Raw genomic sequence first — 27,058 nt, forward strand, 5'->3', positions numbered from 1 at the left:
GGATTTAAATGTAGGACCTCTCACTCCACTTCACATTATTTCTTGTAAACTAGAATGTCCTGAGCTGAAACCTGCATATATACTCAATCAGAAGACGCTTTGCATTCAAAGTTCACAGGCACTTGCCAAAAGTGCTAACATAAGCTTACATTAAAAAAAAAAAAAAAAAAAAAAAAATTAGTGCAAAAGGCCAACGTTACTTTTAAGCCAACTCACTGAAGAATTCTGGGATCAAAATCTATTGAAAAGATTGGAAAAGGGTTCCCTCAAGCACATAAAAATTACAGGTGTCTTATTCAGAGCTGTCCCCTCCACATTATAAAATACAGAGTTCATGGCAGGAGAATACCATCCCGAACCTTTCCGTAGCTCCTGCCAGGAAACCAGAAGGAGGGATGAGGCAGGGGGGTTGTGTTTAGCGACTTGGGCTCTCACTTCATGGCTACATGACTCTGAGGCTACCACTGAGGTTCCACTGGCCTCAGCTTTCTAATTTGTAAACATGGAGACAATACCACCTACCTCACAGGACCACTGTGAAGAGTAGTATGATCCCCAGCAATGGTCATGCACACAGAGGTTACTAAACATCATTAACCCTGTCAACAGACAGTTCCTTTCCCAAGCTCAGCGCTTATCACAGTCCCCAGAACACCACTACACCCCATCAGAGGGGCTTCTAAACACCACCTACTTGATAAAAACTAGACGCCCACTCCCACATTTGAGACTTCAAAGTCACACAAAAGTAAATTCTCACAAAGACAGTTCCCTACAACTCTCTCTTCACTCATTGCCACTCAGGGCTTTATGCTGCCTAAATTTTAATACTGCATTAAAAATAAGATGGTTTATTTTGTCGTTTGTATTTTCAGAGAAAGTCAGTGTCCTAGTCTTCCTAGTAGACCCTCTTCACAGCCTTGTGACTACACGTCAAGCAACTACTACCAGCCACAGGATGAATCTACTGTGGCCAGTAAAGGGGATTCTTCTGTCTTTGGCAGTTTTTGTCCATATGGAAGAGAAATGGTCCTATAAGGGGCCCCATCTCTCATGGGGGGAAAGATGGCAGCCCCGACTGACATATGTGAGGTAAGAGCAGGAACCAGAGACCTGAGCCCAAGCCTTGGCTCTTCCACCCTCCCGGCTAGAGCTTCCTCATGGGGACACTACAGGGGCTTCACGAGATAGCCAGACCCTTAGGTTTCAAAAGCCAGTACTTTTATTAAAATCTGAGAAGAGATCTAGAAAATTTTTTGACCTTAGAATTTAGGAATTAATCTGGGGACTGATAATCATTTTTGATTTTTGAAAAAGATATATATTTTTTTAAGATTTTACTTATTTATTTATAAGAGATATAGAGAGAGAGGCAGAGACACAGGAAGAGGGAGAAGCAGGCTCTCTGCAGGGAGCCTGATGTGGGACTTGATCCCAGGACCCCAGGATCACGACCTTCAGGCAGATGCTCAACCACTGAGCCACCCAGGCATTCCTTTTGGAAAAAGATATTAAGAACAAAAAGTACCACACAGTCACTAAAACAGCAAAAATTAAAAAGAATCAACTACTAATACACCAGCATAAGTGAAATTCAGAAGTATTACACTAAGTGAAAGAAGTCTGATGTGAAAGGCTGTATAGTTCAGTTTGTAGAATATTCTCGAAAAAACAAAACTACACACAGAAAATGGATAAGTGGTTGCCTGGAGCTGAGGGGGAGTGGAGGGGATCAACCACAGCAGGGTAATGAGAGAAGTTTTCACGGTGGCAGAATGACCATTGTGGTGATGGTTACATGACTGCATGCATACGTCAAAAAATAAACTTCACATTTAAAAGGGGTGAATTGGGATCCCTGGGTGGCGCAGCGGTTTAGCGCCTGCCTTTGGCCCAGGGCACGATCCTGGAGACCCGGGATCGAATCCCATGTCGGGCTCCCGGTGCATGGAGCCTGCTTCTCCCTCTGCCTGTGTCTCTGCCTCTCTCTCTTTCTCTCTCTCTGTGTGTGACTATCATAAATAAATAAATATTTTTAAAAATAAAAATAAAAATAAATAAATAAATAAGGTGAATTTTACTTTATGTAAATTATACTTCAATAAACCTACATTTTTAAAAAAGGCAATCAATAGGTCCGTAAATACTCCATATCTTCTACAATAAAAAGAGTATTTTAACCCTCTAAAAGCAAAGCAATGTAATTTCTGAATAAAAAGCTGTCCTTTATATAGAATAAATAAAGCTGATTTCAGGCATGTTTAGGAAATGTTTTTCTCATTTCACTTCAAGACTGGGGAAAACCTCATCAGGTACTGACCGAGACAGGTCTGGGTTTCAGAACTACTGGCCACAGCATCCATGACGTCCTTTGTGGGCTCTATGAACACGATTATCCCATAGTTCTCACTAGGTTAAGTTAGAATGCTGGCACCATTCCATCTGCCTCATCCTTGCTCCAGGGAATGCTTCATTTTAAATAAAAAGTTTTTAAAAGGCAAAATTCCAAGTAATCATAGGGAGAATATTTTCTATAATCTACTGGAGAGAGATCTGACCCTGCTGAGAATAAAGGAGGAAGAACAGAATAAAGAGAAGGCTTAGCATATATTCCTAACAACCATAATGCAAAGTCAGTAGCTGGACATTAAGTTTATAGTCATGTTAAGCTCAGCTTCATTTTCACTACTAGCTTTTGCCTAAGTGGCCTTGGACTTCGTAATATCTCTGCTAAACCACCAAGGTCTGTTCACAATTTAAAAATTATTATTCCCTAGTGGGTCACAGTAGCTATGCTATAAATGAGGGATGGTCAGCAATCCTACTTCTGGTCTCAGGCCCTACCATCTAAATTATTATTTATTTGGGTTCTACATTAACAGGTTAATCTGTATTCTTGAAACTACCCAGAGAACAGGTCAGTAAATCAAATTCTCCTTCAGAGAATCTTCAAATTCTCTTCATATTTCTTACTACCATTAAGAGGCCTTTACCTTTCCTTGTCTCCAATGATTCATTAAAACATCAACGCACTTCAAGTTGGTTTCCCGACCTCAATTCCAGATGAACCAATGATTGAAACATGATAATTAAACTATAAATTCACTGGAGGAAAGCACTGAAGAATGTTTTCATAATTTTAGAACAAAGAAGCCTTTACTAAGCATGATGTAATACCAAAAGCCAAAAATGAAAATATTCATAAATTTGACTGCAAAAATTAAATAACCTACATAGCAAAAAATATATTCAAAGTCAAAATATAGGTGACCTACCAGGAGAAAATATCTACAATACAAATGACAGGCAAAGGGCAAATATGCTCAATACCCATATAGCTAAGTGCAAATCAAGGAGAAAAAAAAAGAATTCAATAGAAAAATGGATGAAGGATAAAAACTGGCAGATCACATAAAAGAAATACATGTAGCAATCAACATTTTAAAACATTCTCAGCCCCAGTCATGACTTTAGAAGTGAAAATGAAAATCATGGGGGATTAATTTTTTATCCATGAGACTATCAAAAACTGAATGTTAGAGGAGCCACAGTTAGTGAGAGGGGGAAATGCATCTTTAACACAAACTGGTGAGAGTACAAATTAGGACAACTTTTTTAGAAGACAATTTAGCAATGTCTAGGAAAATAGAGCTAACACAGAGTCTATTATCCAGCATTTCCACTGATGTCAATTCATCATATGTATACCTAGAGGTACAGAAAGATATATATATACAAAGATGTTTACTATAGCATTATGTATAACAACCTAAATGTCCATCAGTAGAGGACTTAAGTAAAGCAGACAACCATCCCTCAGAACACCATCCATCCATCCTAAGAGTGTAATAGATCCCATATGTCCAAAATACCTTTAAAGGGGGTGGGACTGTTATGCATGATACGATACCATCTGTGTAAAAAATACAGATACAGATATGCATACATACTAACACATGCTTGAATATGCTTGAATGACATACAAGAAGTGTTAAATGCAATTATCTCTAATGAGCACACATGGCAATCCAGGGAGATCTGTCCTTTTTATTTTATGCCCTTCTGTTTCATAAAAAAGTAAAAAGATACATGGAAAAAGAAAAATGATTAACTGTCCTACCTAGGGGTATATAAAATACTGATGAAATGCCCAGAACTCCTATCATAATTCCTGGAAAATAAAGCAAGCCAGAGAGAGGAAAAAAAAAAAAAAACACAACTCTTTAGAAGTAGGGCCCTACCTATAGTTAACCCAGATTCTGCTGGGGCTAAGTAAAGAGGGGTAAGAACGAAACAATCGTAAGCAAGTCAAGGAAAAGATGTCTTCTAAAAGAAAAAAATGAACAGTGAACAAAATCATGAAGAAATCAGTTCGGGTTGTACTCGTAGGCAGAACAGGGAGGTGTACCTAAGCAAGATATCTCCCCGTGGCCTTGGGCAAGACAGCAGACTGGCAACAGGATTCAAATCATCAGAAGTTTCATATGCGGGTCTTTGTACTGGATGCATGGAATGTGGAAAAAACACTGCAAGTGGTACTGTACCACCCTGGAATCAATGATATAAAAGGAGTAGTTCTTTGAGCTTGGATTTCAACAAATATGCATTGCCCTGAATAAATTTATTCTGCAAGTAATGCTAGGAAATCCTCCGAATAATCCATGAAAATGCCTACCTATCTGATCTAAGACCTCCTGCCGAATCCTGGAGAGAAAAGAATTCATACTTGGATGCCAAATTACTGGAGAGCATTTCTATACTTGGAATGCTGAAGCTCCTTGCAGGATACTTAATCAATTTGGGGTCCAGGTTTTATTTAAGGATCATTGACAATAACTAGTCTTCATGAACAGTAAATCTGACTCCTCTGCCTCCATGGTGAAATCACCCACTCGGGCTTCTCAATAGACATGAACAGCTGCCCAGACTGACAACTTGCAACAAGAGAAGTGTCTTTCCAGAATCAGTTCTTCTAGGAGGTGTCTGCAGGCCTCTTCATTCTACCTATAAGCTAATCCGACTACTTTTCTCTTGGCTTTAGATTTAAATGCAGGAGCAATATGAATTCCGTTATGGGGGCAACTTCAAAAATAACATGAAAAACAGCTTCCCCAAAGAAACAGATAAATGGACTGAAGGGGAGCTATCCAAACTACCCCAATGCCTCCACACTTCCCTGGTGGTTACTTACCTTAGAACTCGTTTCCATGTGGTATTTGGCACAAGCTCGAAGCTGAGTCACCCAAAACTGTTTCTCTTTTGCATCGGCAGCTAAAAGAGAGAAAGCAAACGCTTGCAGAGATTGTTCCAAAACGTATTCAACCTATTTCTACACCCACCTAAGGGGGTGGGGGGCCTAGGGAGGGAGGTCAGGAGAGAACAAAGGGAAAAACAAAGACAGATGACAATATTCTCAAGCAGCCAGTGCTTACACCAAAAAAACAAATTACACTAAATCTCAACAGAAAATTCCCTCTTAAACCACATTAAAAAATGTACTCTGAAATGTCTCTTTTACGAACAATTTTGCCATTCTTTTTAACCTCCTCTGAAAAAAAAAAAAATTCTACTTTAAAAAGGTAGCAGTAGGGGGGGGCGCCTGGGGGGCGCAGTCCGTTGAGCGTCCGACTCTTGGTTTTGGCTCAGGTCATGATCTCAGGGTCATGGGATGGAGCCCCACAGGGGACTCCATGTTCAGTGGGGAGTCTCTTGCAGATTCTTGCTCCCTTTCCATCTCCCTCTACCCCACCTCCTCCCACTCTAAAAAATAAACCTTAAAAAAAATAAAATGAAAATAAAAAGGTTAGGAAAAACATGATTATTTCTATGCACCTCTACACATGTGGCTAACAAAAGGTTCCAAGTATAGTTTTTCAGGGCCTTTGGTTATTTCTAGAGTTGTACCGTAGACTTACTGGCATCTACAAAATAAGCATTCAATTGAATTATTTTAATGTGTTCTCAATGATTCGTGTTATGATTGGACAGAACAACATACCAAATTCTGCTTTAGAGATCTTCAAATTTCCCCCAAACATTAAAATACAAACCAAGTGTTTGGTCATTATCTTCCACCTACACTTCAATTGCTCAAATATATCACATCATTTTCTTAAAGTATCATGGATACATAACAGGTTCTAATAAAACCTAAATCATCAATTTCACTGCATAATTAACTGCATAAATAGTTTAATATAACATTAACTGCATAATGTTGACTGTGCAGGAAACAGGTTCCCCTGGAAGTTATAATTGTTTACAAAAAAAGGGCTTCAGTGTCATTGTCAATACAACTCAACTTCAGCTTGAACTTTTGACTGAACAAATATGGAGTGGTAGACCAGCATAAGGCCAGGTGAACTTGACTTTCAAAGGATTCCGCAGAAACTAGAGCCTTCTTCCTCAGGAAAGGTGAAGAACTGCCAATTCAAAGGCTCATGACCAAAAACACTCCCAGAAGCCATGTATCTACTGACATCAAGATCCATTCAACTCTACGTGTAAGTGAGATGTGCAATGAGAAAACCAATACCCAAATCCTCTTGGGATGAACCAAGGACAAGCCAAGGACGAGCCATATATCTGCAGAAAATTATCCTGCCTTTTCTGCCATTGCTAACCTTAAGCTAAATTTAGCCCTTGTGATAATGTCATGCAGATAATAAAACTTCTGTATTTGCTATTAAAACTGCCCTTAAAAAACAAAAACAAAAACAAAAAATCCTAGGGTTTAATAATCCTGAGAATAGTATCAACTCTTAAAAGGCAAAAGGAGATGGCTCAATTGTCATATTAGTTGGATTTTTTCATTTGTGTGGGTTTGTGTCATTCTATAAACCATAGGGGGGCGGGTGAGGGGGTAGTGCCATTAAATTTTTCACCTGCTTTTGTTTCTGCTCTAACAATTTATTAAGCAATAAACAGCAAAACGAAAGCAAGGACCATATAAATCTAACCAGCTAGAACACACACTGCATGAATCTCCAAAGAGAACATGAATCTTGCCACGTTTCCAAAAACTGAAAAACTTTTTTCAACTATAGGCATTTTTATTTCATAGGTTTTTGGATTGTTTTATAGATTCTAAAATATGACTTGTACATAGATAATAAAGAAACATTAGCTTATTCCATCTCTTGGCAGTAAAGCTTGGAGGTAGGATGATGAAAACAGGACTCAGGCAGGAGTCTGGGCCCTCGGTCTGGCTTTGCAGAGGCCAACCTATCACTGTAGTTCCTTAGGGTCAAGGAGAGATAGAAGGGGCATTTTATTTGTACTGAGCCCTTACTTGGGCAAAGAAAAATGTATGAAGGGGGAATTATCAACCAACCCCCAACACTTAATACATACAAATACTAACTATCCTTCCTCAGACCTTACTTAATAACATTGGGTTGGTATGTGTGTGCATTTGGATTTTTGTTTTTGTTGTTTCATTAGAAGACGTTGACAATTTTTCTGGCAATGCAACTGTAATGGAATGATGGAAGAATGATCTAGCAATCAAATTAGACTGCTACAGTCAGGTCTGGCATTGCTAAAAACCTATACGATGGATATGCCTTGGGGGTAGCTGAACCTATAGCGATGGCCAAATGTGGTGCTTCCTGGGGAATTATCCTCCATGAAGCTGCTGAGTAGACTTCAGTTCTCAAGAAGCAAAGAGAAGGGGAAAAAGAAAAAAAAAAAAAATTAACACCAAGCAGATGGCTTCCTCATCAGGCTCTAATACTACAAAAATAAATACAATATAGGTGAAGGGGCCCTTTACTGATAGATGGTCCTAGAGAAACTGGAGGCGGGGGCGGGGGGTGCGCCTTGACCCTTAAAGGCTTGTTTTGTCCTCACAGCATAGCCCCACAGGGGATTGTAGTGAATTCATACTGTAAAGTCAAAGAAAATATACATTGAGCTAATATGAAAAATCTGAAATCCTAAAGCTGAGCTGTCACTCACCTTTCATCTGCCCTTAATTCCTCAGTTATTTAGGACAAGCAATTCCTAATGTCAGCTCCATCTGCCCCACCCCAGGCGTAAGAGAGGCAGTGTCTATCACCACACAGTTTTCAAACACAGCAAATTCTTAAAAGTGAATAAAAAAAAAAAAAAAAAAAAAACAAGAGAGCCATCCCCATGGTAACTATGAGTGCGGCCCCTGAGACCAGTCTGAAGAGTTAGCAGGAGAACATACCTCTCAGTTTATACATCTCCCCATTAGCGGAGTACACCACCAGCATGTGGGGAGCTTCATCACTCAGGGACACTATGGCTCCAGATAGAGACAGGGCTCCCCGAGGCTTCTGGTGTTTGCTTTGCTCATTCACAAAGTACTGCAGGATGCCAGCCTCAAAATCCAGCACAAAGTACCTGTGCAAAGAAACCACAGTGTGTCATTTTTTTTCCTTCTCCAGCTCACTCCTTGCAGCAAAGGAGGAAAGCCATCTTTAAATCGACATCAAGGCTCTTGATTCAGGAAGGTGGAAACTAAAGGTCTCTCCTGGGGACCCTGCAGAAGTCAGCCCATGGGTTGGGAGAGAGCCCTTGGTTCTTAAGTCAGAAGGGTACTTATAATAGGCCACTATGGGCAAGGCAAGGGCCAGGTCCATTCAGGATTTGGTGCGATGCCCATTACCTCGTCTAGTGCCATGGATACCACAGTAAACCTCTGAATGATCCCTGCCTCCCGCAAAGGCAAGCAGATGCACTGGGACACAGACTTGGGTAACAAAATTCATAGGACTTCCTGGGAACAGCTGGAATTCCTCTAAGCCTCTAAGGGAGGCCAGTTTATACCCAGGGAACAGCAAGCTGGGCCTTGAGCTTCCTGCTGGTGGCCCAGGTAACCCTAAGGAGCCTGAGCTCTAGGGGTCACCTGTCAGGGAACTAGCATGCTCACACAGCCACCTGTTATACTCCAGCAGACCCTTCTATACGTCGTTTTCAACACCAAGAGAGAAGAACCCACTCTGCTCTGGGAGGCCATTGCAGGGTCAAAGCAGAGGGACTGCAAGTTGCCTGAATCACTCAAACAGATCTTTATAGCCACACATCTTTATAGCCTGTTTATCCACTCCACCCTTCACCTAGGAAGTCATCACAACAACCTCCCCTCTCTCCACCAGGACGGAAAGGTCTTCATCTGAGGCTCAACTTCTTCCTGGGGCCTAGAGACTCACTACAGCCCCTGCCGACTTTTCAACCTTTTCACTTTCTATTCCATTCACACTAGCCTTTCCTCTCCACCCTCAGAAGCACCACGTTGTCTCCCACCACAGGACCTTGGCTCATGCTGTTCCTCCCTGTCTAGAACAGTTACTCATAGTGAGGCCCACAGATTTTGCCGGACGACAGATTGTTCCCAGCCTACAACAGCTTTGTAATTTGGCTTTGCTTCATCATCCAATGGCACGATCAGATGTCTCATTAAACAGTCCAAATGTTGTCCAACACACACACACACACACACACACACACACACACACACAAGAAACTTACAAGCTACATACTAGTCATGAATCAACCACAGTGTAACCGAGGGGAAGAGGAGGGGGTCCTTCACCATAGTTTGAAATACACCTGCCCAGAATCCTATTCCCCACTCCCTAGACTATGGTTTCTTTGCCTTCTTGCCATGTTAACTTCTCAGCCTTTAGGAACAACGCAATGGCCACCAACTTGAGAAACCTCCTGATATTCAACTATTACTCCCACAAGCCCTCATAGCACCTGAAATTGTCCTTCCTGGCCTAGCCCCAATGGGAGTCTATACTTACAGGAGCATCTAATTCCATGTCTAGTTTCCCCATTAGACTCTACACCCTTTGGAGGCAGAAGTGTGTTCTCTGCCCACTCTGGACTGCGCCAGGCACCAAAGCACCTAGGTCACTACCTAGGTGTGAACTCAGAATCACTGCAAAAATTTACATTTTTGAGGGATGCACGGCAATACTCAACACAGGTCAGATACTGTGCACATACTAATTAAGGTTGTTTTCACAGTTTCAATGTTAGATTGCATGATATTCCTTTGAACAACATCACATCTCTGCAAAGTAGAGTTTTTAGTGAGTGCTGGGATAAAAAGCAGAGGTCAACGTGGAACAGGAAAAGAGGGTAGCAATGCCCAATACGATACCAAGGTTTGAGAAGCCACGCGGGGCCCACAGGTGCATATATCCCATCCAGAAGTAACTGAGGGTTATTTAAACAAGTATATTCTTTTCCATTTATGTTTATTATTATTTTTACAAATATCAAAGTACTAAAACATAAACATTCATGAACTTGTTTGGAGCTAACCACTTAATAAATAAATGAAACTTAGGGGGTTTCTTCACATATAAGCACCATGAACCAAGAAAGTTTACAACCCTCTGATCTGATTCCTTCTCACAGCAACCCAACAATTACACATTGTCATTCCCAATTTACAGATATCCAGAGACCCAGAGAAACTCACAATCCAAGGGCCAGGCTTGGTTGGCTCCAGCCATCACAAACTCCCCTTTGATTGTCATGCCAGTCCTCCCTTCTCACGTCCTCTGAATCCCTACTTGTTCAGAAACTTTATTCTCCCAGCCTTCCTGTTTCAACAGAACTAACCTAGTGAACTGGAAGCCCCCTTCCTGGCAGCAGAGGTACCCACTCCCCTCCCGTCCGATACGGCAGGGTGCAGCCACTTCATTAGTGCCCGATCCCCCAGGTCCCAGTCCTCCACAACCCCAATTCCTCTAAGAAATCTTCTACTCTTAATTATTTTTAACATTCTGAGTAGCCTGGCCAAGACTATCTAATCTTACCCATCTCCCTCCCTCCTATACCTTAGGCCATGATCATAATAAAGAGAGACTTCCAGTTTCCATGATTAACATGGATAAATCAAGATGCAGAAATGTGTCCCAGACAGAACCATTCAAAATTAAAGTCCCTGCTCCAGCTGTATCCAACATCACCTGAGAGCTCATTTGAAATGTAAATTCTTGGGCCCCACTCAAGACCGTGGAATCTGAAACTCTGGGGAGGGGCCCAGGAAGCTGCATTTTAAGCTTCCAGGTGATTCTGATGCAGATCAAGTTTGAGAAGCACAGGCCTAAAAGCTCATCACCAAATCCCTTTCTTCCTCTTCCAGGAGACACTGCCAGAATATATTCCCCAGATTCCCTTGCAGTTAGGATGTCACCATTTGAATTTTAGCCAGTAGGATGTGAGCAAAGCAATGCAGGCTTGACACACAAAACACATTCTCTCTCTCTCTCTCTCTCACACACACACACACACACACACACACTCACACATTCACTTTCTCTCATACATTCACAGGTTGGAAACAGAGACAACCTGCAGGTGAACTTGGGAACCTCGGCAACAACTATGGCAAAGAGGTGAGGGGCCAAGGCCCCCGAATCATCACCTGCTAAGGAGCAGCCACATCAGACTGGTACACGAATAAGGAAGTTCTGTTGAATTAGGCCATTAAGATCAAGATATGTCACAGCAGTTAGTCTTACAAATTCACCAAAAATAAAGTCTTTATTTCTATTTGCATGTCCTATTTTTAAAAATTTTCTTAAAGATTTTATTTTTGAGTAATCTCCACACCCAACGTGGGGCTTGAACCCACAACCCTGAGATGAAGAGTCGCATGCTCCACTGACTGAGCCAGCGGGGGGGGGGGGGGGGGGGGGTGGGGTGGGGGGGGGTGGGGGGGGGGGCCTGTCCTACTTAAGATTTGCTCCTACTCCTTTCTGTGTGGCAAAAACCAAATTCGATGAGAGAGCCAGGGTAATTTCTGAGCTGCCAATGATCAAATTATTTAAGTGCTGACCCTGCCTTCTCCTTAGGAGTAAATGTTTTCGACTTGACCTATATTTAATGTCATTGTGACTGCAGCTCTGCAGACACCGCTCCCGGCAAGGCAGAGCATTAACAGTAATGATCCTTACAATGTAGGGAAGGACACGTGGCGCCCACCGCAGCACTCTGTGCCCTCCACCACCACCCGAGGCCTCAGCTGCAGCATCCCCCATTGATCCACTTTACCAGGGAAGTAGAAAAGGAAGAGGATCTGAATAGGCTTCAAGGGAAAGGCATTATGCCATGGTCTGAATGGAGAAAGGGCCTGACATCTTTCTCCTTACTGTTTCTACAGATTAGGAACCTGTCAGCTTTCCTCTCTCCTAGAGGCAGCTTCCCAAATTCATCCTGTTTCAACAACTCATTGTATATTTGCAAAGACATTATTCAGAAGCTGGTGCAAAGAAATGAACTGAATGTTTTTCTTTTGCCCAAGAAGGATGACGGAGTAACCAAATGATGTCACATTATGCAGGATATGGGGATGCATTAATGATTTTTTCACAATACGTATTTCAAACTTACATCTTAATTTTAACCTGTCGCAGATGTAAAAAAAAAAAAAAAAAAAAAAATTTCCATGGCCTCCTGAAATACTTTAAATGCAAAGTTTGAATCATGTGCACTAAGGAAGGTCATCAATAATTTACTAGTCTTCTAAAGACAAAAACCACTGTGTTTGGAGGGAGGTGATGGAGTACCTACCATCAGATTAAAAACCGTAGCCGACTCAACAAAGTGTTCCCTCGGGATGGCCTCCAAAAGGTAAGTTAGCTTGTGTCACAAAAGGTGAGCGCTGTCCATACGGCATTAAGGAGGGCAATCCCGGTTGCTCATATCCCCTGGGAGGAAAGAAATTAAATTTGGTTTCCCACAGGGTCATGGCTCTGTCAGTACTGCTGTTCGGAACTTGGAGCTATATCTGAAAGTCACAGCTTTCAAGCTAAATAGGAAAAGTTAACCATATTTCTAAATGATACTTCATAAACCCAAGTGAAATTGCTAGATAAAATCCTAAAACATTCTTTCAGGTCTTTCCTTCTAGAGAAATGATTAAGACAAATCTAATTCCTATTTAAAAAAAAAAGATTTTATTTATTTATTTGATAGAGAGCATAAGCAGGAGGGAGAGGCAGAAGCAGACTCCCTACTGAGCAGGGAGCCTGACTAGGAGCTTGATCCCAGGACTCAGATCATCTTGTGAGCCAAAGGCAGACACTAAATAGACTGAGCCACCCAGGGGCCCCTCTTATTCATTAAAAAAAAGAGTATCTTCAAACTTTAGCATGCAACATGATGTGCAGGTGAACTTAATTTATACAGACTGAGCTTATTTTATTTGCTGTGTTAACAAAGCAAAGAATATGCTGGGGAGGAAGAACCAGGGGAGAACTCAAACCCAAGAAGAGAGCTATCTTAAATGCTAGAAGACCAGCTTCCTGGGGGCACCCCTGGCCAATTCCAAAACTGGGAGCCATGGCAAGTGGCAGGCCCCTTCATTGAAAGGGCTGAGGACGAGCCATTGCCTACTGCTTATCCTTCAGACAAACCTGACTGCTTTAGAAACACTGCACAAATGCACGCACACACTCATCCCTACATATATACATACTCACACACTTGACGCTCACATGTTCTCACATGCACTTGCACACATGTACACAGATACTTGAGTTCATGCTCACACTCACATCCACATTTTTGAACTCATGTGCTCACACCCCCATATACTTTTACACACTCAAATGTGCATAGACATTCACATTCCCCTGCACATGCTCTGACTCCCTTACACACAGTCAGCAGTGGCCCTTTCCTAGCACTGATTTCCAACTCTTGCATCCCTCAGGTCATCTGTCTGCACCTGTAGCCTCTTGATCTTGCCCAGCTGCCTGACAGTTTCATTACAGTTCAACTTTAGGATCTGGAAGCTGAAAAACATACATTTTTACATTGGGAGCAGGGAGGAATGGGGCCTGGAAGCACACCAACCACCATGGACCAAACTCCAGCCAGGGGCAGAAATGTGACAGGCAAGAATGGGAGTCAGGCATTGGAAGCTCACTGATGTGGACAGGAAAGTTGCAACCAAACCACGAGAGAATTATAAAGAGAAAAAAAAATGCAGTGGAAAAAAAAAAAAAATCTTCCTTTGAAGACTAGCTTTGCCAGACAGGCTGGTCCTGACAAAAAACTAAATCATTTCATCTGAATTGAAAGGTGAAAATTAAAATGACAAGAACAAAGGTCCTGGGAAGAAGAGGTTCTCGCCTCTCCTGATGTCTGAGCAGACACCTTTCATACCTGTGTTATTTCTAATAGGTTGTCAGGACTCTTCCTATCTCCCCGGAGGCTCAGCCCCTCATCTCCACACCTGATGCTAGGGCCAGAGCCTCAGGGACTGCCCCCTGCCTGCCAGATCTGCCACCCCCATCCCCACATGAAAGAGAACTAAGGATCCAGCTCTTGCTGACCACAGGTGGACAGCAGTCCTTCCCACGAAGATGGGCCTCAGCCTCCTTGGGCACCCTGTCTTCTGAGAAGCTCCTGCCCTGACTTCTGGAACTCACCAGACACGACCTTGTTTCCACCAAGGGCAACAGCAACTTTGGTCTTCCACTTAAGACATTTTTCTGGATGGATTATTTACCACCTTGACTCTTCCGGAACCCCAGGCTACCAGCACATCAGAATGGCAGAGCCAGAGACCCTGTCACAGAGGCTGGATTCCTCCATGTTCGCCTTCTGTCCCTCTCCCTCAGGCCCACACCACTAGAGGACTTGCCCGCTGAAGGCACAGGGCTGCCAGGGGTGGTGCTTTCCAGCATGACGCACCCAGATTCCTCGTTCCAGCTCCCACCCCATTCCCTCCTGTCTACAGCCAATCAAAACAGCACCATTTCTGACATCTAGAATCACCTTTCTAAAACTTCCCATCTACTGTTTGCAGAAAATTAAAATGAGGAAACTCAGCAAAGAACAGCAACCTCAGTATGTGGAAGAGGAGGGGAAATATCAAATTGCAGATATCTTTTCCTAAATTCACCTTTAGTCTTCAAATGTAATACCATCTGTTGGCCATTTTTATTGAGCCCTTCTCCTCTCCAGAGAGCAACCTACTGAAGCTCTCCACAACTCTTTGGAGCTGCCAGTCACATTTGAGAGGGCATTTATGCATAGCCGTCTTGGTCCATAACACCTGATCACGGTGGTCTCCTCTCGGCAAAGGGTTCACACTCCTAACCCTTCAAGTTTCTTTGCTTGGGAGAGAAGATAGATCTTCCAGAATTTATCTCAGGATAACCTGGAGAGGAAGTGCCAAAACCTCACAAGTTCCAAGACACAGCCTCTGCAGGCCACCTCAATCCTGGCCAAGTGTTAATGCCTAAAATCCTCTTAACTCTTGTAATTTGTCAAAAAAAATAAAAAAACAAACAAACAAACAAACAAAAAACTCTTGTAATTTGTGATGATGGGATGGCAGATGAGATAGCCATGTTATACGTCTGTGGATTCCCAATCCATCTGAGTTTCTCAGATGTAATCTGAAATTGCAGGTGAAGGAGGGCAGGGAAGCAGGCCACTCCAGCCTGGCAGGTGGCAGTTTAACACTCGAAGGGAACTTACATAGGAGGCTTGTCTTGGGCGGCAGAAAGATGAATCCATGTGCCCACCCTCTAAACCTTAAAGGTTTATAAAGAGGCCTTTGCTGAGTGGGGTCACACATACCATGCAGGTGTTCTTCTCATCACATCACCAATTTCAGGGCTGTGTTCTTGGAGCAGCCTTTGGGAACAGAAAAGCCAAGAGGAACCCACATTTCAAGGACAGGGAAAGGGGCGAGGAGCCTCCAAGTTCCTGAGTCCAGCTCACAGTTCAACTGGTGGTCATGTCTTCTTGATGACCATTCTAATAGTCTCCGCTACCTACAACTCAACTTATGATCAGATTTCCACCACTGCCACCACCATGCCCATCCCCCAAAGCTCCACAAGGCAGAGATTCCAACATCCTCCAGAAGGTACTAAATTATCAGGTCTTAAAGCTCATCACCAACCAGGCAGACAAGTATACTCTATTACATGAGAATTATGTAAGAACTCGGTTATTCACAAACATTCGGGCATGCAATACAACAAGCCCAATCTCAATCGATCAGAAAAATTTAGTCTGATATGGCCTGTCTATAGCAGAACTATTATGCTAGCTCTCAGACCTCTTAAAGATATATAAGCTCAACCATTAGTAAAAATAACTGTTCATCTTTACAGAGCACTTTCTACACGCCCATGTATTACTCATATTAACTCATTTATACCTCCCAGCAGTCCTACGAAATTGATGTGATCATAACTGCTTTCTACAGAGGAAAGACTCAAGTGAAAAAAGGTTACCTTGTTCAAGATCTTACAGGAAATCATGGGGCTAGATTTTAACTCAGGCAATCTAGCTAGATAGCTCATAGCTCTAAACCATTAAGATACTCATGTGGATTAAAATACAGTTTTCACCGCAATGATGCAAAAACAGAATCAAAAATACATAAAGCAAACTGATAGAAAAGTAAAGAGAAAATAAAATATAGATTGGGAAGTTGTAGAATCCTATCATCACCCAGAACTGAACAGATACACAGAAAATACATAGATTTAAGATAACATAGCACATTTTATTTTAAATTTTACAAGTAATTGTATACCCCAGTGAAAAATAGGGCTTCATTTTAAATGTGCATGGAACATTTTCCAAAACATTGCCCCAGAACACCATTAAGAAGTAGAAGTATTATAGATCACATTCTTATAAAGATTTTTTTTTTTTGTGGTTTTATTTATTTATTCATAGAGACACAGAGAGAGAGAGAGGGGGGCAGAGATACAGGCAGAGAGAGAAGCAGGCTCCACACAGAGAGCCTGACGTGGGATTCGATCCTGCGTCTCCAGGATCACGGCCTGGGCTGCAGTCGGCACTAAACCGCTGCACCACCGGGGCTGCCCTATAGATCACATTCTTTACAGTTCATGGTAAAATGGTATGATAAAGACTTCAATTTTGGGGTGTGATCCTGGAGTCCTAGGATCAAGTCCTGCGTCGGGGTCCCTGCATGGACCCTGCTTCTCCCTCTACCTGTGTCTCTGCCTCTCTCTGTGTCTCTCGTGAATAAATAAAATCTTTAAAAAAAAGACTTCAGTTTAAAAAAAAAATAAGTTTTAATAATATAACATTTAAATATAATTGTCATATGATAATTTAATATTCATTTAAAGAAAAATAAGGGTGAATATGCTAGAGTGGGGAGGGCATAATAGAGGCAAAACCAAAATAAAAATATTGACATTTTTCTAAATTTTAAAATCTCTAAAAAATAATCCATAAATAAAGTTGACAACCAATAGTGTATAGGTTTAAAAAATACTGAAATATCTAGCCTTCCAAAAAGAACATTTCTTTCAGTTTGGGCCGGCCACTTCCTGCTTTATGAATCAGTGAAGCAGCTTATTAAAAATGTGAGTTTCTGACTCCAACCCACACCTAGAGAATCAGAATCTTTGTGGATAAGGTCAGGAAATTTGGAATGTGAATTTCAAAGTTTCCCTAAAACACCCTACAGTAGAAGATCCAGTAAAATAATCAGAGACAGAAGAAAACCTTACAGGCTGTTCACCACCCTGGCTTTCTACTCCTTGGTCAAGCTTTCCCTCACAATCCTTCATCCAGCAAACGTCTAAGCACCCACATGCCCATACAACCAAGCAGCACTTAGGTGTGAGACGACCTCATTTTGTCTTAGTCTGATGGAGCCCAAACCCACTCCTAAATCACAACAACCCAAGCAGTGTATTTCTTGGCTCTGTCACTCTGAAGTATTTTTGAGAAAGATTTAAGGAAAAGTTACAAAACTACCTGGCATAAAGCTCCTGCATAAGCAGATCATCAACCAGCATTATTCAGGTGCTCCCCTGGGCAGAGGGGCCCAGGGGCCAGGTTGAATGAACCACCTAAGGATTAAGAGCCAGCAGGCGGCAGGCTGCCGCCTCGGGAGCCACCTGATAAAGCACCAGCATAAGTCAACGTTAACTTTGAAAACAAGATTTGATGCACTGTGCTTGGATTTGATCTATGATGAGATTCAATCTGCTTTTAAAGACTAGGTGATTTAATTCCAAAAGCAAGAACTGAGACCTAACAAGGATTAATACAGGCTTGCAGAATATTGCCTCTCACCTTCTGAACTATTAACTCTTGAGTTTCCAGTGCCTTTAGGGAAGAACTTCGCACTATTCTAAGTAAACTGTAAAATATCAAGTGCACAGCTCACATTTTCACCCTGGCCATCGACAACACAGGTAACTTACACCTGGGGATCCTTACAATGTGTTGAGTCTTGAATCAAGTCCCTGCTTTGTACTGTAAGGTTGAACACCCACATCAAGTCACATTGAAAAAGATTCTGGGGGATCCCTGAGTGGCTCAGCGGTTTGGCGCCTGCCTTCAGCTCAGGGCGTGATCCTGGAGTCCCAGGATCGAGTCCCACATCGGGCTCCCTCCATGGAGCCTGCTTCTCCCTCCGCCTGTGTCTCTGCCTCTCTGTCTCCCTCATGAATAAATAAATAAAATCTTTAAAAAATATAAAAATAAATTAAAAAAAAAAAAGAAAAAGAAAAAGATTCTGATACTCAGTAAAGCCCCGGGGAGGGGAGGTAAAGAAGGGTGGGCATCCCCAGCCTGGCTCCCATCAAGATGAAGAGAGCAGAGAAGCTGGCCTGTGGAGACCCACCAGGGGAAGCAATTCAGATCATTAAGATTCCTAGGCTCAGCTTTGCTCCCAAATATCTAATTCAGTCAGGCCCTAAACCCCACTGTCCTTAGGTCAAAGAATTTTTTATTTCTCCCTAGAGTGACACAGCACAGAAGAAAGCAGTGGAACTTGGTAGTAAGAGACCTGACCATGGCCTAGACAGGTGGTTTTCAAGCTTTAGCTGCATCAGAATCACCTGGAAGCTTGTTAAAACACAACTCCTTCGGGCCCTCCCCCCCACTCCCCGAGTTTCTGATTTGGGAGGTCTGCGATGGAGCATGAGAATTTGATTTTTTTTTTTTTAAGAGTTTTATTTATTTATTCATGAGAGACACAGAGAAAAGGCAAAGGGAGAGGCAGGCTCCCTATGGGAAGCCTGATGGGGGACTCAATCCCAGAGTCCTGGGATCACGACCTGAGCCAAAGGCAGATGCTCAACCACTGAGCCACCCAGGTGCCTCAAGAATTTGAATTTCTAATGCATTTCAAGAGGAAGGCTGATGTTGCTGATATGAACACACCTCAAGAACCACTGGTTCTCATTTTGGTGACAAGATACCTAATCCTCTCTGAGCTTTGATGTTCAGGTCTACAAAAGCAGAAACTGACCGATTCTCTTTTGCAGACTATTCCACCATCGCTGTGCCTAAAGACCTGTCAGGTTATGAAACAAGGGCTTCCAAAAGCACATGTCACTTTTCCAAATGCAGACAGTAAATCAGATCTGACGCTGATGTTCATATTGCACTGTGTCAGCAGTTTAGTTAACTGACTACAATGCCAACAAGACAGAACTTAAAACAAGGACCTGGATCTGTTCTGTTGAGGTGCCACGGAAATACTATTTGGCAAGGACTAGTACCTGATTCTCAACATGGCCAGCTGTACACAGGTTCTTTGATATTCATATCAATTTTTTTAAGATTTTATTTATTTGAGACAGAGAGCAAGAGAGCCCAGTGGTGGGGGAGGGCAGAGGCCGAGGGAGAAGCAGACTCCCAGCTAAGCAGGGAGCCTGATGTAGGGTTCGATCCTAGGACCCCAGGATCATGACCTGAGCAGAAGGAGACACCTAACCGACTGAACCACCTAGGCACCTCTGACGTGGATACTTTTATTCATGGATAAAGAAAAAAGAATCTATATAAGTACAACTTTCTGAAGAAATTTGAAGAAAATCTAGTTCCAAAACTAGGTTTTATTTGTAATAATTCATTTCTTTAAAAAACATTTTTTGGGGGGACACCTGGGTGACTCTGTGGTTGAGTGTCGGCCCTTAGCAGACATTCCTCTACCCTGCCCTGCATCAGAGCTGGGGCCTTGTCTATACCCCCACCCAACCAGTGTATCCTTAGCACTTGGCACAGGATACCTAGCACATTGCAGGGACTCTGTAGGGAAGAAAAAAAAAAAAAAAAGATTTTATTTATTTATGAGAGAGGCAGAGTCATAGGCAGAAGGAAAAGCAGGGAAGCCTGATGCAGGACTCAATCCCAGGACCCCAGGATCACAACCTAAGCCAAAGCCAGATGCTCACCCACTGAACCACCCAGGTGCCCCAATATTGAATTTCTTAAAGGCTTAATAAAAACTGATGGTCAGACACCTGGGCGGCTCAGTCAGTGAAGCTTCTGCCTTTGGCTTAGGTCATGATCCCAAGGTTCTAGGATGGAGCCCCCCATTGCACCCCCTGCTCCAAGGGAGTTTGCTTCTCTTTCTCCTCCCCGCTCGTGCTCTATCTCACAATCTCTGTTGCTCTCTCTCTCTCTCTCTCTCAAATAAATAAATCTTTAAAAATAAAACACTTCAGTCTTCCTAGTACTAGCCTCGACCAAGGTGGAGCAGCAGAATTACCACAGGGGTACAATCAACAAGACTTGATGATGAACAGGGAATTAAGTTTGGGGAGTTCTGCAACTGAGAGACTTACAACTTCCAAGAGATGTGGATTAGCAGCTGGATGAATGGAACTGGAGCCCAGAGAAGGTCTGAGCTACGGCTATCAAGTTAAAACCACCTGTAAATAAGGAGCCATTGAGGCCAAAGACATGTATGAGATTATACAGAAAGATGATACTGGATGAGAAGGGGAGGCAGGGAGGAGTACTCTTAAAAGGAAGACAGGGTTAGGGGGGTGGGGGGGGATGGTAAATCTAATCATAAAGAGCAAAAGAGATAGAGAACACAAGGCAGAGCTAGGAGGAAACCAGAATCCCAGAAAGAGAATGTTTAGGAAAGGAGGCTGTGACCCGCTGTGTTGAATGCTGACAAAACGTCGGTGAGATAAGAACTGAAATGTGCTATTTGTGACCATACACTGATCTGTTTATTTCAAGATCCATGGAGTGCCATGACCCTACCTTACTGTCAAGCAGATCAGTTCTTGTGGATGCAGCAAGCACAAGAGAGAAAGGAAAAGAATTTCTCTTATCTTCCAAATATTTATTGTCCAAGTTTACCAGATGTTTCTGAATATCCATGTTCTACTTTTACTGGGAGCAGTGGAAAGATTACTGGGTTGAAACCAGAGTCTGCAACTTCTGCTCTGGCACGGATTAACTCAAGGTCTGAAGCCAAATGTAGCAGACCACTGACTACCCAACCCAATATTCATTTTCTCTTCTCTATCAAATTAAGAGAACTCCAATTTTTAGCTAGGCACAGTACACTATGCCTGAATACATTTTGCAATCTTCCTTTTAGCTCGATGTGGTCATGTGACTGAGTTCTAACTAATGAGGAAGAGTGAGGTATTAGAGTCCTTCCCCTGTGTTTTTGGAAGACAGATATCATAGCTGGAATTCCAACATTCCAACTTAGAAGATATGGCCACAGCGTGTGGATGATGAAGCAGAGAGTTGGAAGGAGCTTGGGTCTTTGAAATCTGTTGACACCATCTCCTGCTGCTGCCAACACCAACCCTAAAAAGCTTACCTCCAAACTCCTTTTAGGTGACATAAAAACAAAGGCTGCAGATAAGAACTACCTGGTGTTATAGACAGACTTTTGTCCTCCCCACATTCATATGTTGAAGCCCTTACCTCCAATGTGACTGTATTTGGAGATAAGGCCTATAAGGAAGAAATTTGGGTTGAATTAAGTTACAACAGTGGGGCCCTGGTCTGGATAGAATTAGTGTCCTTACAAGAAGAGACTCCAGAGAACAAGCTCTCTCTCTCCCTGTGCATACAGCAAGATGGCAATCATCTACAAGCCTAGAGAAGAGGCCTCAGAATGAAACCCACCTTGTTGGCACCTTGCTCTCAGACGTCCGGTCTTCATCACTGAGAAATAAATTTCTGTTCTTTAAGCCACCCAGTCTGTGGTATCTTGTTATAACAGCCGGAGCAGACTAAAACACCCAGTTACAAGGCCCACTCCCCTGCATGCACACAGACCAATTAAATCGGAATCTCTGGGAGTGAAACCCAGGCATTGGTAATTTGCCAAGCTGCCCAGGTGATTGCAATTGCAGCCAAACTTGAGAGCCAGTGGTTGATTCCATCTATTAATCACATCTGAACACTATTCCTAACTGACACACCACCCCATTTGACTCTTCCTGGGCCATCCAGTATGCACATCGTTAAAATGGGATTACAATGCTCACTACCTCCATCAATATTTAGCAAGCCTGCTATATGCCAAATACTGAGGATACATGGGTAAACAGTGAAGTTTCTGCTTTCAAGAAGCTTATGGTTATATTATCTGAAAAGATAAATGAATTTCTTCTATGAACAAAAGCAACAAATTATGTAACTATTATAACTATTTGGGTTAAACACAAAGCAGAACCCAGAAAAAGGAACATGGGCGAAAGGAGCAATCATATCACCATATTAAATGAAAAGTAACAACCTATTATAAACCTAAATGATATTTCAGAAATCACTTACCAATTAATTGCTGAGAATAACTTCATATTAGTGCTATATGCCCATTACACACACACATATATTCACACACAGCATTAGAAATTGTGCTTAACATCTACATTTATTTATGATCATCAGGAATAAGGCAATATTATTTCCAGACACTCAAAATCCAAGAACTTATGACAGATACATGAATGAGGTGTTTACCATTAATCATAAAGTTTTCAAAACAGACTTCCTTTAGAGTCCCACACAATAGATCGCCATCACATCTGCAGAAGATAGTTACTGTACCATTTTCAGATTTCATATAAAAACAACAATTACTCCCCAAAAGACTGTTTTTAGACCATACCCATTTGGGGATCAAATGCTCCAAGTTCTAAGCACAGAGACATACACACGCACACACATTCCAGAGGATCTAATCAAATGGAAACTACTTGTATTTTCTGCAAAGGATGGTATTATTTCCTTACAAATTTATTTTCTTCCCCAGGTCTGGACAAGGTGGAGAACGAGCACATTGTCTGGCTCCCTCCTCAGAATCCAATCCTAAAGATGCCACAGAAGAGAAAGGGAGCTGAGAAACTGCAGTGCAGAGCAGAGGTAACTGGGTACCCAGCTGCAGGGACAGGCTGGAGCCAGGCAGTATTAGGGCCACAAGGGAGGTGCAGTTTCAAGGGCAGTCCTCCAACTGTACCACATGTGTCACTATCGCTGCCCAGATAAGAAGCACCAATTCAAAGGGCTGCTGGGATACCTAGGACCAGGGCAGTGCCTGGCTTGGGTGGGTCATTAACAAGAACTAGTACAACTTGGCCAGCTAGCTCCTAACCACTCTGCCTTCCTACCTCAATACCTCTCCTAGGCCACAGCCAGGCAGCGTTAAGAAACACTCAGGGTCAAGTCCTCGGGATGAAGAAGAAAAAGAGAGTGAAGGGATCCAGACTGCCCTTTGGTCCTGAGGGCATCTTCCTCCACCGAGTCATCTCATCTGGGGAGGACAGGCAAGCACCCAAGTTTCTGTCATTCTTCTCCTAGACAGAGAAACAGACAGGGCAGCTAAACATCACAAAGCAATAAAAGGTAGTTGACAATGGCAAAAAGAACCAGAAATTAGAGAAGCATGTGGGACAATTCACACTGGAAGAAGCAGACCTAGTGGGAAATAAAATTTAAATACTTTAAACAGCCTCATTGAGCTATGGGAGGCTATTGGAAATGTGGAGTACAAAGAAGCAGATAGAGTACAAAGAAGCAGATAGAACCACCAACTGAAAATCCTGAGTTTGAAAAATAAATTTTGTAAAATGGCACTTAAAGGATTGATAGAAGAGGAGAAAGACAAGGAAGAATGAAAAGAATGAACTGGTGAGCTGGAAGATTAATCAATGCACTCTCGCTGAAGGCAACAGGACCGGATTTTAAAGGTGGAAAAAAATGTGATAAAATAGAAGTGTCAACATCCATCTCACAGCAGTTCCACAAGGCAAAAAATAAATAAAAATTAAAATTAAAATTAAAATAAATAAAAATAAATGGTGCATGGGAAATATTTAAAGAAATAAGAACCAAGAATTTGCCACAAAGAAAGAGTTAACACTTCAGATTGAAAGAACTCACAAAATGCCAAAAAGGGTGAATGAGAAAAAGCCACACCTAGATCTCTTATAGTAAGATTACTAATCAAAGAGAAAGAATAAAACTTTCCAGAGACAAAAAGCAGAAAACCTACAAAGAAAGAAAATACAGATTGGCATCAGAGTTTCAACAGCAACATTCAATGTAAGAAGACAAAGGAATATTTTCAAAATACAAAGGAAGAGATCTTGGAATCCTCGGTTTGGTGTTCAGCTGATAATCATTAAATGTGAAGGTGAAAAAGTCCTTTCACTTCTGGTATCATGGGCAATGGAGGGTTTTGAGCAATCTTCCTCCTGTGGTAACTGAGTTCTAGATACTACGTAAAAAATCTCACAAGAAATCATAAAAGTTTCTAAGGAATGCCCCACACACATGTACCCATGTGTTACCAGGGCAGTGGGCAGCTGGGAGCCACAGGGTTGGTTGTCTTGAGGGTAGATGTTGATAGCAGCATGCTACTGGGATAGTGAGTCCTGGGCTCAATTTCTCACCAGTTTGGGAGAAGCCACACCTGAGATCCCCTTTAAACCAAGAGATCATCTGGAATGATCTCAGATCAGTACCCCCTTGCTACTATAAAAAGCAAAAGTAAATCCTCTCTGGAGGAAGCATCACTAATGTATATTCTCACATAGGTAAGTTCAAACGACATATTCACAAAGATCATGAAGTAAAAAAGGCAACCCAGTATGAGTGAGTTTTAACAGAAACAAAAAACAATGCAATCAGATCTCCAAGAATGGTAGATAACTGAAATTGTTAGATACAGAGTATATAACAGGTTGGTACAAAGCATTTAATGAAATAAAGTATACAAACACAAGGATGTGCACATAACAAAAAGACTATCAGGAAGGAACCTGAGTACTAGAAAACAAAATGCAATCTCTATGGATTAAAACTATAATTTTTTAATTAAAAGACTACAGCATAGGGAATGTAGTCAATGGTACTGCAATAGCGTAGTTGTAGGATGACAAAGGGTAGCTATACTTGTGGTGAGCATGGCAGAACATACAGACTGACTTGTCAAATCATTTTGTACACCTGAAACCAATGTAACATTGGGTGTCAACTCTACTTCAATGAAAAATTAAAATTAAAAAAATAATCTCTGAATGGGTAAAGCAGCAGATTAGAAGCAGCTAAAAAGAGAATAAGTAATCTAGGGGCACCTGGTTGGCTCAGTTGGTTAAGTGGCCAACTCTTGACTCTTTGGTCATGATCTCAGAGTTCTGGAATCCATCCCCGTGTGTAGATTCCACAAGGGAATCTGCTTCAGGATTCTCTCTCTCCCTCTACCCCTCCCCTCTGCTCTCTCTCGCGCGCGCGTGCTCTCTCTCTCTCTCTCTCAAGATGAATGGCTAAGTCTTTAAAAAGAGAGAAATAAGGGACACCTGGGTGACTCAGTGGTTGACATCTGCCTTTGGCTCAGGGCGTGATCCCAGGGTCCTGGGACCTAGTCTCACATAGGGCTCCTTGCAGGGAGCCTGCTTCTCCCTCTGCCTATGTCTCTGCCTCTCTTCTCTGCCTCTCTTCTCTTTCTGTGTCTCTCATGAATAAATAAATATAAGATCTTAAAAAAAAAAAAAAAGAATAGTTAATGAATAAAATGATAAGCATAGAGGGAAACCAAAACAATATTGTCTGTACAGAAATAAAGATGTCTAACTTGTGGGATTTTTTTAAATGACAGAACTAAAATAAAGAACAATAGCATTAAGATAGGAGGGGATCACTGAAATTATTCAACTGGGTTTGAGAAGGGGATTAAGATAGTTACCTTTACATTCTTTAAAGCTCAATACACAATTTCAAGGAAAACCATGAAAATAATACTGTGTAAATTCCAAAACAATGGAAAGGAAAAAATGGTATATAAACAAAGGAACAAAAAATTCAATCTATCCCCCAAATAAGAAGGGAAAACATAGAAAAAATGAAACCAATGAAAATCAGTGATTACAAAGTCACAAACATATCTAAATATATCAGTAATCACAGAATTATAATAAACTAAACTTGGCAGTTAAACAACAGATACTGCAAATTAAACAGACTGTTTTTTCTTAATCCAAACATGTCGCAAAGGCACAAGGACATGAAAGTAAAAGGGCAGAATAGATCATAAACAAAAACAAAATTTTCTTTAAAATTTTTAAAGAAAATATATGATCATCTTAATAAATGCATAAAATAATATGTGAAGGTTTAATATGCACTTACAGGAGAAGGAAAAAATCCTTAGCAAATCAGAAATAGTAGAAAACTGCCTTAACAAACGGTATTTAAAACATATACCATTTATTTTGCACATTTATGCATTTTATGTGCACTCACATACATACACAAGGACATGTGCACATGCATACGCACACATCAACTCAGAAAATGTTAAGAAGCTTTCCTATTAAAATGATCAATAAGAGTAGAATGCTCACAGTCATTACTTTCTATTCAATATGCATATGACATCCTAGTATATAGTACAAGACTATACTTGGTAATAAAAGAAAAATAAAACTCTAAGAATTAGAAGAAATAGGAGTGTCTATATAAAGCATGGAAAAGATTCAACAGAAAATAACTACAACCAAACAGGCCTTAGCAGGGCTCCTGGGTGGCTCAGTGGTTAAGAGTCAGACTTGTTTTAACTCAGGTCATGATCTCAGGATCCTGGGATCAAACCCCATGTCAAGCTCTGTGCTCAGGGCAGAGTCTGCTTGTCCCTCTCCTTTTCCCCTCTGCTCCTCTGCCCCCCACCCTCACCTGCACACACAGATGTGCACTCTCTCTCTCAAATAAATAAATAAACTCTTAAAAATAAAAAAAAGGCCTTAGCAACATACTAAGAACTATTTTTAAAATAGTATTC

At 41.7% G+C, this 27,058-nt stretch overlaps 1 protein-coding gene across 3 annotated transcripts in view; it reads right to left on the reverse strand.

The window, feature by feature from the left end:
- The window catches only part of OSBPL10 (oxysterol binding protein like 10), a 295,297-nt gene that overhangs the window by 187,437 nt on the left and 80,802 nt on the right, over positions 1 to 27,058 (reverse strand). For 2 of the 3 annotated variants that reach the window (XM_077865546.1, XM_077865545.1), the window contains exons 2-3: positions 8,195 to 8,370; positions 5,192 to 5,271 (exon numbers count right to left, since the gene is read on the reverse strand). In XM_077865546.1, the coding sequence (XP_077721672.1) occupies positions 5,192 to 5,271; positions 8,195 to 8,370 (256 nt within the window). Of the gene's footprint in view, positions 1 to 2,320; positions 2,379 to 5,191; positions 5,272 to 8,194; positions 8,371 to 27,058 lie in introns of those variants that run through there. The other variant, XM_077865547.1, reaches the window with a different exon arrangement.

Source organism: Canis aureus, chromosome 22, assembly GCF_053574225.1.
Source record: "Canis aureus isolate CA01 chromosome 22, VMU_Caureus_v.1.0, whole genome shotgun sequence".
NCBI lineage: Eukaryota > Metazoa > Chordata > Mammalia > Carnivora > Canidae > Canis > Canis aureus.